This window comes from Equus przewalskii, chromosome 30, assembly GCF_037783145.1.
Source record: "Equus przewalskii isolate Varuska chromosome 30, EquPr2, whole genome shotgun sequence".
NCBI classification, from domain to species: Eukaryota; Metazoa; Chordata; class Mammalia; order Perissodactyla; family Equidae; genus Equus; species Equus przewalskii.
The window spans coordinates 17,020,627-17,038,490 of record NC_091860.1 but is presented as its reverse complement, the minus strand read 5'-3'; the positions used below and the strand labels follow the sequence as shown (position 1 = coordinate 17,038,490).

At 41.4% G+C, this 17,864-nt stretch overlaps 1 protein-coding gene across 1 annotated transcript in view; it reads right to left on the bottom strand.

Moving 5' to 3' along the window:
- ST8SIA6 (ST8 alpha-N-acetyl-neuraminide alpha-2,8-sialyltransferase 6) overlaps positions 1–17,864 on the bottom strand; it is a 123,614-nt gene that overhangs the window by 13,515 nt on the left and 92,235 nt on the right. Inside the window, exon 5 of the mRNA XM_070600836.1 lies at positions 156–300. Coding sequence (XP_070456937.1) covers positions 156–300 — 145 coding nt within the window. The remainder of the gene's footprint in view (positions 1–155; positions 301–17,864) is intronic.

Genomic DNA, 17,864 nt, shown 5'->3' with positions numbered 1-17,864 from the left:
TTTTGAAAACAGACCTCGATAAATATCTTATACAACAAAACAGAGTATGGCATTTTAATTCATGAACTCCTCCATTATTACACATTATAACTTAAAGTGAGACAAAATTCACCTGGAATGATGATATAAATAAACCAGAACAAATCTTTACTCACCACTGGAAACATATTAAAAATTCTCTCTCTAATTAGGATTTCCTTTTTACTTTCCACCTCATAACTCATGTTAGTCCCAACTGGCGTGTTATTTTGAGAAACAATGAAGTTTTGAACAGCATCACAACAGGAAGCAAGTTTGGCTCTGCAAAGGATAAGAATAAAAGGGAGCCAAGGAATAAGATTAAGAAACCAAAAATAGAGGCTACAATGGAAAACGCAAAAGAGGATTTTGCCATATTGACTTTCAGAAAGAAGATAAATCATTCATAAAGATGACATTTTTATCTCACTCCATTCCAACTGGCCCTGGATGGTGAAAGATGACCTGGCAGAGTAAAACGGCAAAATATATTAAACATACTTATTCTCAGTTAGAGACTCTGTTACCAGTAGAAATACTCATTAATACAACGGTTTTAAATATAAAAACTTTCTTCTAATGATAATGTTATAACAGAGAGAAAAATGACAGAATACATTATAATCATTTTATAATCATAATTTTTCATAATAATAATAATTTTATAATAGTTATAAAGTACAGGAACTAAATCAAGAACGGTGTTATACAATCAACAAAGAAATATGCAATTATTTATTACGAGACATGCGATGAAAAGTAGACTCATTCGATACAGTGACTTTTTTAGCTTGATTGAGAAATAATCCACAAATGAAAATGGTTTATATTTGGGGCTGGCCCCGTGGCTGAGTGGTTGGGTTTCAGCGCTCTGCTGCAGGTGGCCCAGTGTTTCGTTGGTTCGAATCCTGGGCGCAGACATGGCACTGCTCATCAGACCACGCTGAGGCAGCGTCCCACATGCCACAACTAGAAGGACCCACAACGAAGAATATACAACTATGTACCGAGGGGGCTTTGGGGAGAACAAGGAAAAAAAAAAAGGTTTACATTTAAGGTGTATTGTTTCATGTTTTGATATGCATATACATTGTGAAATAATCATCACAATCAAGCTAATTAACATATCCATTAACTCATATATTTATTATTTTTTTCTTTTTCTTTAATTTTTTTTGGGGGGGGTGAGAACACTTAAGATCTCTTAGCAAATTTCAAGTATCTAATACAGTATCACTATAGTTGCATTGTTGTACATTAATACAGTGCAATTATTTTATTGAACACAGTAAATTTTTAAGTGAAGCAAGTTTAAATTTGCCATTCCTTATAGAGAGCCCAGAAAAATGTAATTCAGTACATTTCAAAACTATATTTCAAAACTATTACTCTGGAGTGAAACATTATCATTAGAATGCAGACCCAGGAACGTCCTTCCAGGGATCACCTGCTTGTGCCCCCAACTGCCAGGTGAACCTAGAACCACCTAGAATTTACATTCTGTTTACATGATTCTCCAGGGATGCAGATTCCACAGCATCTCTTGATAATTGTTCCAGAGTTTAATCAACCTTGAAGTCAAGAGATTCTGCCATTTGCACAACTGAACCATCTCTTAGCTTAAATCCATTATCCTTGTTAGTTTTTCGTAGAATCTCCTCATAAAAACATTTCATCTAATAGAAAGTGGTAATCAAGCAAAACTTGAATCTTTTCAATCTTGACAAGTTTATAGAATTTCCTCTTCTCTTCTCTCAGATTTTCCTCATAGGACCAGTTTTTCATTATTTTAGTCATTTGTTCCTCTTTAAACCTTTATTTATTTCTCCATATTTCTTAAAAATATATGTTAAAGCTGGATCCAATCACAGCCCAAGGGACAGTGGATATTCAGCGGGCAGAGCTGACAGTGGTCAGTGCCGACACCCTCGATTTATAACTGGCCCTTCCTCATTCCACACTTTTTTGTTGACTTTTGGTCCTGAAGGGTATACTTTTGTACAGGTTTCTACTGAAGTCTGATCTTTTGAAAAAAATACCGTGCTCTAATCTGCCATGGTCATTTTGAATTATATTCCAGTCTTCCTAAATTCCAATAATTCTCAGGGTATGAAAAGTCAGTGCTGTGATATTATTTGTACCCCAAAGTCAAGACTTTCAACAATACTTCTTATCAGTTGACTTGCATCATTAAAATAGTGCATTCTCCTTAGCTCAATTCTATCACCTACTTATTACCCATCTTTGTATTTCAGAACCTATTTCTAAAAGATAGTTCACAGAGATGAACAAAACAAAAAAACTGGAAATGGAATGATGCGTAGTCAAAAACATGATACTAAGCAGTTTTTAATTATAAATTTAATTTCATAACAATTCATGTGACACATGGCAAGCTCAGAAATCCTTATGTGTTTATAATTTTAAATATCTCTTTTATCCAGCATCTCGAGAAAGGCAATGTAATGAAATCTCATTTACCTTTGACAAGCAACTTAATTTCTCTAAGGATATTCAGTGCTTAAAAGTATACTGCATCACCAAAAAACACTAACCAGAGTACCCTTTGAGGTTTTTTTATATCAATAGGCTTTTTCTGAAATTATATATAGATATATATTTATTTATATTGCATAATAATATATTGCATATATTGCATATAAATATAAACATATTATATTTATATCACAGGGAAAGATTTGCCCTGAGCTAACATCTGTTGCCAATCTTCCTCTTTTTGTTTTTCCCTCCGCAAAATCCCAGTACATAGTTGTATATCCTAGTTGTAAGTCATTTTAGTTCTTGTATGTGAGCCACCACCACAACATGGCAACTGACAGATGGGTGGTGTGGTTCCTTGACCGGGAAGCGAACCCAGGCGGCCAAATTAGTGAGAACGAAACTTTAACCGCTAGGCCATCAAAGCTGGCTCCTGAAATTACGTTTTTAACATTATGCTATAAAATTTCCCAAACCTACAGGAAAGTTGGAAGAATTAGATAACAAGCACTTGAATAACCACCAGATAGACTCTACAGTTAACTTTTTACATATTTGCCTTATTGTTCATTTATCCGTCAATCCATTGTTGCTGTAATTATTGCAATTCAAATGACAGATACCAGTAGACTTCACCCCTAAACACTTCAGCATGCTTATCATTGTTTTGTTTATATTTTTGGGTAAAATCTATGTATAATAAAATTATAACTGCATTCAACAAGTTTTGAAAAATGCATTCACCTCTGTAACCCAATCGCCCACGAAGATATAGAGTATTACCAGCCCCTTGCCCCTAGAAATTCTCTCACGTCCCTTCCCAGGCTGTCTCCAGCCCTCCTCCATCTGGAGGCAACCATTTTGTGATTATTTTTTGCCAAAGATTAATTTTGCCTGTTCTAGAATCTATATAAACAGAATCGTACAGTACGCATGTTTTCCTGTAAGACTTCTTTCTCTTGGCACAAATGTTTTTGCAATTCATGTACATTGCTGTGTGTATCAGTAGTTTATTCCTTTTTATTGCTGGAGTAGTATTTTAGAGTTAGTTTAGCCATCCCCTTTGCACTTTAAAAAAATCACTATCAAAAATCAATCTTAAACACCTAATCACTCATAAAAACCTCCCAGAAAAAAATATCAGAATAATTATCCAAAATGTCATTTCTGAAGGCCACCTAGGGCCACTGACTAAAGGGACTTTTTAAGCCTTTATATGCAGTGGTAGAATTATAAATTTAGGCTCTTTGTCGCTTCCCAGCTCATCCATGTGGTAGAGACCCCTGGAATAGCCAGTGTTGGTATAAAGTTGAGCTACTTATAACAAACAAAACAAAATGGAATCTTACCTCTGTTATTCTATTTCCCATCGTCCCTAAAAAGAGTCAATTCTGATCCTTGGTGACTCCAAAGTCCGCTAGACATGTTCACAATAACGGACATGGCAATTTTCCCCTTCTTGTGTAAAAAGTAAGGGAGATGTCAAGAAATGAAGGACATCGTTGGTATTAACTAGATGTGATGGTCGATTTTATGTGTCAACTTGACTGGGCCAAGTGGATGCCCAGATAGCTGGTAAAACATCACCTCTGGGTGTGTCTGTGAGGGTGCCTCCAGGAGAGATTAGTATTTGAATCAGTAGACAGAGTAAAGAAGATCACCTTCCCCAAAGCAGGTGGACATCGTCCAATCCACTGAAGGCCTGAATAGAACTAAAGATGGTAGAGGGCCAATTTGCCCTCTGTTGAGCTGGGATATCTATCTTTTCCTGCCGTCAGACATCATCACTCCTGTTTCTCAGACCTTCAGACTCAGACCCAGGCTTACGCCATGGGCCCCCTAGTCCTTGAGCCCTCAAACTAGGACTGGAACTTACACCATTGGTTTCTCTGGTTCTCAGGCTGTCAGGGTTGAACTGCAACTAAACCACCAGCTTTCCTGGATCTCCATCTTACACATGGCAGATCAGGGAACTTCTCAGCCTCCATAACTGCATGAACCAATCTTTCAAAATAAATCTCTTTCTATATAGCTATACATATGCTATTTCTTCTGTTTCTTTAGAACACCCTAATACAGATATGGATACCAAGAAGTGGGGGTGTGGCTATAACAAATACCTAAAAATGTGGGAGAGGCTTTGGAACTGGGTCATGAGTAGAGACTGGAAGAGTTTTTAGGTTCATGATAGAAAAAGCCCAGATCTCCCTGAACAGTATTTTAAAGGTGAGTCTGGTGAGAGCTCAGAAAGAAAAGAGAGCAGCAGAGAAAATGTCCATCCCCTTAGAGAATACCTAAGTAATCATGAGCAGAATGTTGATTGACATATGGATGGTAAAAGCCATTCTGATGAGGCCTTAGATGGAAATGAGGAACATGTCATTGGACAAGGGACAAAAGGCAGTCCTTGTTATAAATTGGCAAAGGACTTGGCTGAATTGTCTTAGAATTCTAATGTTCAGTGGAAGGTAGAACTCGTGAGCAGTGAAATTGGATATTTAACTGAGGAGATTGCTAAGCCAAATGTTGAAGGAGAGGCTTGGTTCCTCCTCACTGCTTATAGTAAAATGCAAGAAGAGAGAAATGATTTGAAGACAGAACTATTAATAAAAAGGGAAGTAGAACTTCTTAAAGATTTGGAAAATTCTCAGTCTATTCATATTGCAAAAATGAGAAAGTGTGCTTAGGAGAGAACACTAGGGTATGACCAGGCATCCATTTGGTAAGGAGATCAGCCTGGGTGTGAACCAGGGATCTATCCAGCCACCCAGCAGGAAAACTGCCAATTTGAACTGAAGAGGAAAGAGACAGGACGGAATGAAGGAGGCTGTTGGACATCCTGGATTTTACAGGATGGGATCATAGAGCTATTTGGCTGCAAACAGGTGCTGTTCTTCAAGAGAAGGGAAGAAGGACCCCAAAGGTGATTCAGAGATCAGGGCTGCCTCCTGATTTCAAAAGGGTGACCTTCTTTCAACAGGCCAGACAATCTCTGCCCGAAGCCCTGGGAGCAGGGCCACCCAAAGCCATGGGGGGGCAGGGAGAGGTGCCTGGTAATGTCCCAGGGGCATGACTCCTGCTTGGCAGAGCTGCAGGGGCTGGACTACCACCACCGTGGGTTCAGAAGCTTGGACTGTCACCCCAGTGGGCCTGGAGGGCACATCATTGAGCCAAAGAGGATTACCTTGAGCCTTGAGAGCTCATGAAGTTTGCTTTGCTAAGTTTTAGACTTGCTTGGGGTCCATCACTGCTTCCTTCTTTCCTCTTTCTCTCTTTTGGAATGGGAATGTCTATCCTATGCCTGTCCCACCATTGTATTCGGGAAGCACATAACTTGTTTGGTTTCACAAGTTCACAGCTGGAGAGGAATTGGCTTCGGGATGAATAGAACCTTGAGTCTCATCATGTCTGATTGAGATGATATTTACTGTAGACTTTAGAGTTAAGGCTGAAGGAGTTAAGTCTTTGGGGTTGTTGGGATGGATGAATGTATTTTGCATGTGAAAAGGACATGAATTTTGAGGGGCTCAGGTTGAGATGTTATGAAGTAAATATTTGTGTCCTCCAAAAATCCATATGTTGACATCCTACCCCACAGTATGATGGTATTAGGAGGTAGGGCCTTTGGGAAAAGACTAGGATTAGATGAGGTCATGAGGGTGGAGCCCTCACAAATGGGATTAGTGTTATTATAAGAGTTGGGAGAGAGCTTGCTTCCTCTCTCTGCTCTCCATCCTCATGCGAAGATACCACCAGAATTTAGCAGTCTACAACCCAGAAGACTACTCTCACCAGAATTCAACTGTGATGGTACCCTCACATCCAGTTCCCAACCTCCAGAACAGTGAGAAACAAATGTCTATTTATAAGCCACCCAGTAGATGGTGCTTTGTCATAGCAGCCTGAATGAACTAAGATGCTAGAAAACATGCTGTTACCGTGATACCTAAATTGTCTAAAATGGGTAGTTTCACATTCCACACTAGTAAATATCCAACCAGATCAGCATGTACAAACCTTACACTTTACATTTCCAGAGCATTTTCACACCTGTTACCCCATCTGATTCCCACAACAACCAGGGAGGTAGAAAATATTATTATGCCCATTTTAGAGACCAGAGAGGTTAAGTGACATGATCAAGGCACACAGGTTATGATGACTCCAACCTATGTCTTTTGCCATTCAAGTCTCTGTAGTAGAGTATATAACTGGGGGTAATGCTCTCATTTGAGCTTCTTCCTTCAGGATGCTTTTCCTAATGGCATCACAACAACATAGTGGTTCCCAAAATCCTGCTGGAAGCATTTTGTTGAAAACTTGCCCAGACACAACTCATAGGCTGCCATACAATTTACATACAAATGCTTCAAACTCCATATGGAATTGTGACATTCGAGGCTCTCGTTCTACATGGAGGATGTACAGGGTCCCACCTGAGATCAAGGTTCCCCAGCGGCCAGGTCAATGTGCCCAGTACTATATTGAAAAGAAACCCTTGGCTTGATGATGATCTAACCTTTGCTGTTTCACACATTCAGCAACCTCCTTTATACAATCCAGTTTCAAAAGGAGAATACACTCTCCTCCCCCCTCAGGAAAGAGCGAGGACCGTTTCTATCATATGGAGTTCCAAAACTGAAAACAGTTCACATACTTTCAAAAGGGCTTAACTTTTAAAAAGTGGGTTGGTCCTGGGAGAATCTGGCTTGATACTTTATCCTTGATCTATAAAGACAGAATCTGAAAATGTGCAAAGTCATCTTTGCATCACAGTTGGTCTAATGAATATAATTTTGAGAAAGGGATTTTTGTTAAAATTGTGGAAATTCCTTTTTCTTTAACACTGTAGGCCTTGAGTATTTCCTTTGTTTTTACTTTTTTATTTTTTGGTCTTTGTTTGTGATTCTTTTCAAGTCTCGGGTCAAAAATCTTCGGTTCTAAACCAGATGTTTCCTGGATTTCCATCAAATGTTAATGACTACTTAAGGCTTACAGTGTGCAAGACACTAAAGGACACTCTGAATACTAACGACCTTGCTGCCCCAGCCCAGAGCTCACAGGCATCTCTCCTGTCTATCAAACTCTCTAAGACTCTCTACTGAGATCTGGGGCAATTAGGATGAGGTAGGGGCTCCAGGTACTTCCTAAGTACCAACCAAGAGGTACCGTTTTTGGTAACCATTCTTTAAGACACTAATGAAGGTCCTAGGGAAAGGAGTTTTAAAACACAACCACCTTCAGAAATTCAAGAGACTTATTTACCATCCTAATCATTTCTTCTTCTTCACCAAAACAACGACGTGCTTAGGCCAAGCCACACACCAACTGCCTCTCTCCTGTTGATCCTCCCTTTTCTCGTCTTTCTTCTCTCCCTCCTTTACGTTATGTAAGTCACTGATTGACCAATACTAACAATATCAAATATTTAGTGCATTCTCACGATGGTTGTTCATTTAAGCCCTACAATAACCCTACAAAATAGGTATGGTTAACACTCATTTTACAGTTGAGGACAATAGGTCACATATTACATATTCATTCATTCATTCATTTGTATTTATTTAGCACCTAGGTAGGTGTTGAGCACTGTGAAAAATTCTGTCTACACATTGGTGAATAAAATAAGTGTTGTCTCTGCCTTTATGGCGCTTATGATGTGGTAAGGAAGAAAATTAAAAAGATAACTTTCAGTCTGAAGGGTAGCAGAGTACACCCCACTCGACCCCTGCCAAAATGTGCTGTTTTGGTACATTGATGCTTTTGAGCTGTAGGCACTTGAAAAACAGCAAACGCAGGGCGAGAGGTTTGCTCTGAACTCTCCTTCTGTGCCTAAAGACAGGTCCTCCAAAAGGAGCTCAATTGTCATAGATCCCCTGCCGGGCAGTTTCATCAAGAAAGATGAAGTCTTATCCCTGGAGAAGAGACTAGAGGTCGACACCACATCTGCACAAACTGTCACAAGCTGTCATAGCTCCCATCTATTCTTCCAAAGGCCCATTCATCTTTCCTAAAAATCATCTACTCTCCCCTAAGAGGCCTATGTCCCTCCCCTCCCCCTTTCCCTGTGAAGATGGTATTTAAGTCTGAATTCTAAGCCACCTCTGGGTGTTACTCATCTTCCCTTGGGTGTCGCCCACGTACATATGAGGTCTGCATGTTAACAAACCAGTCTGTTTTTCTCTTGTTAATCTGCTTTTGATTACAGGGGTCTCAGCTGAGAATTCAGAGGGGTAGAGGGGAAATTATTTTTCTTCCCCTAAAAATTGTAAGACAGTAGGTGGTAAAGCCAAGATTCAAACCCTTATTCTAAAGCCCATTCTCAATCAATGCCCTGCAAAAACCATCGTGTATAATACTGCCTACAAAGAAAGTGGGAAGAGATCAAAGGAATAAAATGCTCTTGTTTGAACCACTATATCTTACTACCCAATAGATTTTTTTTTAAATCCTCAAGTTCATAATCAGAAGCACATTAAAATAAAAAAGTAAGAAAGCACTATGAGCTCAAAGGGCCTTTCACATTAAGTGGACGTTGATGTCACATCATGAATAAGACCACGTGCCCAGCCTCTATGCAGTCTTCAAGCCCAGTGACTGTGCTGGACTCTGGGTGAGTCTGTGTGTTTGCGTGTGGGCCAGTGTGTGTGCTCTGTGGTGTGGGGGCATGGGGAAGGTGGGAAAGAAAGAACAGTTTACTATTGGAGGTTGAGAATAAGTCATCCCTGGTCAGAGCCCATTTAAGGAGTGAACAAGATTTGCAGATTTCAAATTGGCTTGATATAACTCACCATGTGCACTGGTTTACTAAAATTTGAATGTGACCTGAAACAACATAATTAAAAAAATAGAGGCTAGAAGGAGAGATACATTCTGTGTATCTCTGTGATGCTCAAGCCATGCTTGGTGTGCTTGGATCTTTGCTTTCAGAGGCACATTGAGAAACCAGGGCCTGTCTGGAGGGAGCAGCTATGCTGGTAGACCGATTGAAATCCAAGACAGATGAAGAACTAATAATGTCCAGACCAGAGAAGAACAGATCCGGGGGACTCAAGAGCTGTCTTCAAATATTGCAAGACTTAGGAAGAATTAGATTTATCTTGCATCACTCCAAGATACAGACCACCACATCGAACAATTCAGCACATATTTACTGAGCATCCATCAGCTGATGGCCATCATTCAAGGTCATGAGGATTACAACTTACAAGTTATTAAATACCAATATGAATAAAGCATGGATGGGCCCTGCCCTCTGGGAGATAACTTATCATAGGAGGGACAGATAGAAAATGCAACTGCTGTTTCAATATAATTTCAATATAAGATAGATTAAGGTATGATGAGGTTATGATAAGAGCACAGACGAAGGGCACTTCAACTAGCCTGAGGGTAAGGGGAAGATTTTGTGAAGGTGTTAGTACAGTGCCCAGCACAGAGGAGGCACAGGATAAATACATGTTCGATGAAAAATAAGCCTGCGTTTGGGAACAATCTCTTGGGTAATGGAGGATGGACGGTAGCAGAAGGAGACCACAGAGAGGAAGGCTAACTGGGGGAAACTGGGAGGCTGTTTAGTTAGAGTTCACCCAATTAAAGATTAAAAGCAGGGGCTGGCCCCGTGGCCGAGTGGTTAAGTTCACACGCTCCACTGCAGGCAGCCCAGTGTTTTGTTGGTTCGAATCCTGGGTGCGGACATGGCACTGCTCATCAGACCACGCTGAGGCAGCGTCCCACATGCGACAACTAGAAGGACCCACAACAAAGAATATACAACTGGCTTTGGGGAGTAAAAGGAAAAAAATAAAATTTAAAAAAAAAATAGATTAAAAGCAAATCATTTTAGGGTGAATAGGGCTGGAGTGGGGTGGGGGAAATTTGAGACCTATTTAGTAGATGAAAGAATGAGGATAAAGGATAACGGAAGGCTGCCAGGAGATCAGACAGTGGCTCCATGACACGATGCTCTTCTCCATCTTCCCTTAACCCCCAACAGTCCCCAGTGGAACTCATTTATTTCACAAATATTTACCAAAAGCCTCCCATGTTCCAGGAATAAGAGACTCCATCCCTGCCCTCATCTTGCACCTGGGGCGGCACAATTTAGATGAGAAGAATATGGAAGAAGCTTTCAGAGCAAAGCAACAAAGGCGATGAACGGTTTATTAACTATGACCAAGGAGGAATAGTGAACAAAACAGGGAACTTTTTTGTATAATGCACCTGGAACTGCAAGGAGAGAAAATCAACAGAAGGTTGTATACACAAAGGACAAGAAAAAATAGTGTATTCATAGGTTTCTAACTCTTTGAAAAGGGAATAGAAAACTCATGAGTTCAGAAAATATTGTTTTTTGTTTTTTTTTCTTTCTGTTTCTTCTCCCCTAATCCCCCCAGTACACAGTTGTATATTCTAGTTATGGGTCCTTCTAGTTGTGGCACATGAGATGCCGCCTCAGCACGGCCTGGACAAGTGGCACCATGTCCACACCCAGGATCCGAACCAGCGAAACCCTGGGCCGCTGTAGCGGAGTACGCGAACTTAACCACTCAGCCATGGGGCCAGCCCCAGAAAATATTGTTTAAATTTCAGTTTTTATCCTAGGGTTAACTGTGGAAGAAAGGTAGAAAGTTTAAAGAGAAAGAGAAAACTAAAACTGTAGGGAAACCAAGAAAAAAAAAAGCAAACAGATGGACATAGCGTGAGACAAAGAAAGATGAAAAGGAGAGACAGAAGGTAGCAGACGGTCACACACAAACAACGAGGACACAGAGACCCGTGAAACAGCCAGTGAGAAAGGCCAGCACTCACGTGATCACATAGAACCTTCAACAGAAAAGGGGCCAGAAAGACAGATGCAAGACACAGGTTCAGATAGGAACATAAAAATCAAAGCATGTGGGTGTGAGGCCCAAGTACATTCATGCAGAAATGATAATAGTAGACACATACATGCATTTCTTACTACGTCCCAGGCATTCTTCTAAGCACTTTACACAGTAACTTATTTAATCCTCACAACACTCCTATGTGGGAAACACTATCATTATCGTTATTTTTTATTCCCATTTTCCAGATGTGGAAGCTGACAGAGAGAGAGGCTAAGTTCCTTGCCTGAGGTCACACAGCTAGTAAATGACACGACTGAGATTTGAACCCTAGTCTTAAGGCTATGTGCTCTTAATCACTGCCCCATACCCCCTCTAATTGTTGCCTTATTATACACAAATAAACCATAACAGAGACACATAGAGGGAAAAAAGTCACCGAGAGCCCCCACAGCCACTGTCACAAGATATGCCGATAGACTCTCTGAACTTCATGGGCAAATAAACATCTATATCCTGAGACATTTTGTAAAATGTGATGAAATCTTTTTAAACTGTGCTGAATTTTCATGATTATCTATATGAAAGAGTAAAACAGTGTCCAGACCCTCCAGCAGGCGGGCCAGGGAAGGCCCAGCTGAATACAAGGTAAAGGGCTGAGGGTTGGGAACAGGGGTTCGTGGAGTCAAGGCCACGGCTGAAACTTCCTGCCCAGGCAGCAGAGCTCCTAAGAAAAAGAGTCTGACACAAAGGAGAACAGATATGAGCAGCAAGCACCAAGAGGGTAATCAGGAAACAAGTTCATTGACATGGAAGAGCATTCAGCATAAACTGAAGACTGCAGTCATTCATTCATGTGTACGTTTATTCAGTAAATCAAGCTCTTAGCACTGTCCTCAGTACCAGGAATATAATAGAAAAAAGATGGAGCAAATGCCCATGGAAAGCTTGTAGTCTAGTGGGAGAGACACAATAGCAAACAATTACAACATTATGCCAACAGACTGACACTGCAATGGGGGTTGGGGGGAGACGGGGCCTGCAGAGGGTGAGGAGGTGGGTTAGGCCGGGCCAGGCCTGCTGTATATCACTGCTGTACAAAAAAAGCCACCCAGATGAGGGAGACTCCAGCCCAATGGGAACTTCCTTTTGTGACAATAGGGTGGAACTTTGAGACTGACATGCCTGCCAGTACAAGGTAGGGAGCCCACAGTTTGTGTCTGGGCTCCTTACGCACTCCCCCAGAGTTGCATAGATGCCAGAACTTTAGGTGCTGCTCTGAGTGGAACAGCCACTCACTTGAATCCTTAAGCTTGGGTTTGCACTGTGCTGGCGCAGTCATAAAGCAAAGTGAAAGCAAGTTTAACTGAGTCCAATTCCATAGCCACGCATTCCCAAGGACCTGGGCCAGCCCTGCGGGCCAGAGCATGTAGAAAGGCAGCCAACTCTAACCCGGGGTGGCAGGGCTCAACTCCCCAGGAGAAGGAAAGCTGAAGCTGAAAACCAAAAGATGAGGAGAAGTTAGGCAGGCAAGGCAAGAGAGAGAGACAGAGGGGTGAAGACTGCCTGGGGGGTGAAGCAGAGAACAGGGAGTGTGAAAGCCTGGAGGAGACAGAGAGAGTGCATGGAGCATGCAAAATGCTGAAAGGAACTCTGCCTGGCTCCAGAGACAGAGTACGAGGTGAGGAATGCTGCAGAACTATATCACGGAAAGTCCTACAAGCAAGCCAAGGGAACAGTTTAGCTTTCTTCTCTGGGGAAGGGCAAGTCATGGAAGGTCTTAGCTGTGGTAGTGACACAATGAGATATGCATTTTAGCATGTGCACTCTGGCTTCAGTGAGGGGGTTAGATTATGGGGTTCTGAATCAAGGTGGTGTGATCTGTTCAGAGGATATGGCAACAACCCAGTATTGGAGACAGTCTGTGAAGACAGCCACTATCAATTCCTTATCTTCCTATACACACATGTTGCTCCTAACATCAAGAAATAAAATCTAAACTCTTCCCCTTGAATCTGGGCTGGGCTTCGTGACCACTTGGACCAAGAGAATGCTGAAGAAGTGGCATTCTGGGACTTTCAAAGCCAGCTCATAAAAAGTCTTGTGCCTTCTGGTTGGGTTTCTTGGAACATTCACACTTTGGACATTTCCTCAGAGAATCTAGCCACCATGTTGTAAGAAGCATAAGTCACGTGCAGAGGTTCCTTTGAAGGTGCTGTAGATGGCAGCCCTAGCTGAACTCCTAGCAAAAGCCAATGGCAACTGCCAGCTGTGTGACTGAGCCATCTTGGATGTCCAACCCAGGCAAGCTTTTAGATGACTCCAGCTCCAGCCATCACTGGACTGCAACCACAAGAAATTCCTTGATTAAGAGTTCCCCAGCCAAGGGGCCAGCCCACGGCATAGTGGTTAAGTCTGGTGCACTCCACTTTGGTGGCCTGGGTTTGCAGGTTCAGATCCTCGGTGTGGACCTACACCACTCATCAAGCCATGCTGTGGCAGTGACCCACATACTAAATAGAGGAAGACTGGCACAGATGTTAGCTCAGGGCAAATCTTCTTCACCGAAAAAATAGTTCCCCAGATAAGCCCAGTCAGTCCATGGAAGTATGAGAGAACATGAAATCACTGTCTTAAGTCACCAAGTTTTGGGGCAGTTTTTTATACAGCAACAGATAGCCAGAGGACCAGTTAAGAGCTGAGTAGCTATATCAATCAGGGCTTACTAGAGAAACAGAACAAATTGTCTGTCTGTCTGTCTGTCTATCTATCTATCGAAATTTATTTTGAAGAATTGGCCCACACAATTGTAGGGGCTGGCAAGTCTAAAATCTGTAGGGCAGACTGGAAACTCAGGCAGAAGTCAATGCTACAGTCTTGAAGCAGAATCTCTTCTTTTCTGAGAAATCTCAGTTTTTGCTCCTAATGACGGCAACTGGTTGGATGAGGCCCACCCACATCGACAAGGGTCATCTCCTTTACTTAAAGTCAACTGATGGTAGATATTAACCACATCCGCAACATACCTTCACAGCAATGCCTAAATTAGCATTTGATTAAATAACTAAGTACTATCGGCTAGTCAAGGGGACACATAAAATTAACCAACACAGTAACCTAGACCAGAGTAGTGGTGGGGGATAGAGAAAAGTAGATAGATTTGAAACATATTTAGGATGTGAAACTGTCAAAGTTTGGTGATGGACTGCAGATGGGCACTGAAGGAGAAGACATCAAGGGTAATATACAGTTTTCTGATTCGGGCCTTCCCTGATACAGGGAAGGTTGGTAGGGGGCAATGACCTTTTCATAATGAACTTGTAACCTGTTATCATTTGAATTCATACCAAGACTCATAAAGAGAAAATGAGATCACACTGCAGCAGTAGAACTTAGAACTATGAAAAGCAGAGTTGTGAGGTCTTTGCAAATAGGAACGATATTCAACCATCTGGCTGGCTTCAGGTGCCATTCTGAATGAGCACAAAGCTATGACCACACTGACCTCTCGAGGTCCCTCCTAGTGATGTAGAGCATCATTGGCCCCTGCCTTTCTTAAATTGTTAAATTAAAGTCAATTGAGAATTACATAAGTGTGGAAAACACAAGTTCTAAAAATACAAAGTCATCTGGTAAGATGAATGTTAAGATTTCTGAATATATTTTACTTTGCAGATAAAAAAAATAAATCCAGGTCACTGCCACTATTATTCTACGTGTGAAGAGAATGTAAAGAAGTCATTGACACCAAACTTTTGTTGACAGAGCTTATATTTCTATTTGCTTAGATATTTTGTAGGGGGGAAGGGAGGAGTAAGAATTTTTTTTTTTTTGCAGACATTGTTGGCAACCTATTGAAGATCCTGAATGAACACTGTGCACCCTACAAAAACAGAGTTTTGTCATTTTGATGCTGAACCGATCTTTAGTGTAATTGCACAAACATGCTACTCTGTGAAGTATTTCCTAAGGAAAATGTTGCCAGCATATTTTGTGTTTATATCCTTTCTTTTATTAAAGGTCTCATTATTTCACGATCTTTAACCTACCAAACCAAGTGCTCATTGTCTGCTCTAGGGAAAAGGGATGCATGTGTATCTCTGTGCTACGGATGGCAGTCTCTGCTCTGCACAGACGCAAGTACGGGAAAGAGGCGGGTTCTGCTCAGAGTCAATTAATGAGCCTGGTTCACACGCACAAACGGGCCCTAGGTGCTCCTAGAAAGCCACTGCAGGCCAGCTCCCAGCTCAGCATTCTTCTGGGACATCTTTCAGAGCTCACTGTAGAATTCATCATCTTCTGCTTGTTGGCATCCACCCCAAACTCAGCTTGTGTTTCTGCCTAGCCTCTTGGAACTGGGCACTTCTCTTCCTGCTTTTAGTGTCCAGTTTCTCTCCACATCCCGACTTTTCATCTCTGCCCTCAGGCTTTGCCCAACAGATAAGAATTAAGGTGTCCTATCCTTAGCTTGCCAGTCTTTATTTAGTCCTCACTGGAGGCTAAATAATTTGGAGAAAGGGCGGGATGTGCAACTCTTTGCTTTGCCTACAATCAAGCTGAATAATTTTCGAGCAACTCAGAGCCATTCCTGGTTAGACCTCAGAGCCTGGTACCAGACCTGATGTGAACAGCCATCTTGAAAGGGAGGGACAAGCCACAGACTGTTCACATAAAGCTCAGCCCTTTTCTACCACAAATAATGCACAGGAAGACTATAACCTAGAAAGCTGAAGCTTAATATTTTCTGCTTTATGTGACCCATTTTCCATCATGAAAATATCAAAGAAAGTTCAAATAGAACAAACTGAATAGGAAGTGCTGGTCCTTATAAAATGTGTGGGATAATCCATACAAAATGCATCACAAAGGCAAAACTGGGGCTTATAAATGTTTACACATCCCCCTAGGCAGAGGATTGGCAATGAAACTACTGCAGCTTATTGCTGCTCAGGGACTAGCTGTATTTATTACAGATGTCAAGAGTTTAAGCAATTTTTAGTAAAATATTAATTGTAAGTTAGGAAAATTATATTAATCTGAAAATAATAATAATAGCTATTGTGTATTGAGATTTTAACAAATAATGGACTCTGTACTGAACATTTTACACATTGAATATTCAAAAAACTTACGGAGGAAGGTACTATCTCTATATTATCTATAAAGACACTGGCTGGGAGAAGTGGCCTAGCCAAATAATAGTAATATTGATGCCACAAATAACCAACTACCCAAATGTCTGTCGTCAAAGGGAAAATGGTGCTTTTAAGATGTGCTAGTGGGAACTCAGCCATTCACAGGGGAGAACAAATATAAAATAAAATTAAAGACTATGGAAAACAAACAGGAAAGGTCAATGATAAAAGGCATGGAGCCAACCTGAAGCTGAGCCCGTGGTCCTGAGCCCAGAAACCTGGCTATGTTTTTCAACCCTTGGTTCCTAATTTTGACCCATTTCTAGAATGATCTAGAACGATTCTTGGTTCCTCCTGATGAAAATATTTTCCTATCATTATTTTGCACTCTACAACATACATGGGTCACAGATTAACCAGGTCTATCAATTAATCACACATACAAAATGGAAATTCATAGTTGTGATCAGTGTTATGAGGGAGAATCTCACTACAGGACAGCAGCAATGACTTAATCAGGTTGTTCAGGAAACGCCTTCCTGGAGAAGGGATCAATGATTTGGGATCTGAAAGATTAGTACATATTAACTGGGGGAGGGAGAAGGGGCAGCATTGTCAAGTCTCTGTGGCTGAAGTCAGTACGGTACATTTGACAAAGTAAAAGAAAGATCCATAAAGGTAGATCAAAAAGAGCCATGAGGAGAGTGGTGGGCAGATAGGCAGGAGAAGTAGATAGTAGGCAGGCAGCATATGGTCTTGCAGGAGTTTAGTTTTTATTTTGAATACAGCGAAAACCCCACCAACAGATTCCAAACTGGTTGGGGCATGGGTAAGAGTGGTGGAAGCATGTTATGACCAGAGACCGTAGTCTGATTTCCATGAAAATAACTCCACCCAGCTGCTGTGTAGAGAATGGATGAGGATACCAAGGTGGTGAATGATGATCAGGGTGCAGGAGGGCACGGCAACAGTCTAAAGGAGAGGCGATGATGAAGCAAACAGATCCCACCCAACCACAGTCAGTCATGGAGTGCCTGCTGTGTGCCGGCAGAGGTTCCCATGTTCTAGAGAGAGATTCCTAAAACACCATCAGACTTGAGGATGGATTGATATGGGGATGAAGAGGAGGGAGCTGAAGGAATAAACAGAGTGATACAGAAACCAAGTAGAAGAATCTTTCAAGGAATGAGGAATGGTCTATCCTTTCAAAATACTGGTAAGAGGTGTGAGGTCAAGCAAATGGGAATAGAAAATGCCATCTGGATTTAGTGATGTTGGGTCACTGCTGACCATAGGTGAAACATTGTAGTTAAGGAGTTGGATGAAAGACGGAGCAAGTATAGACAACTTTTTACAGGGTTTGGCTGTGTAGTGGGAGAGAAAG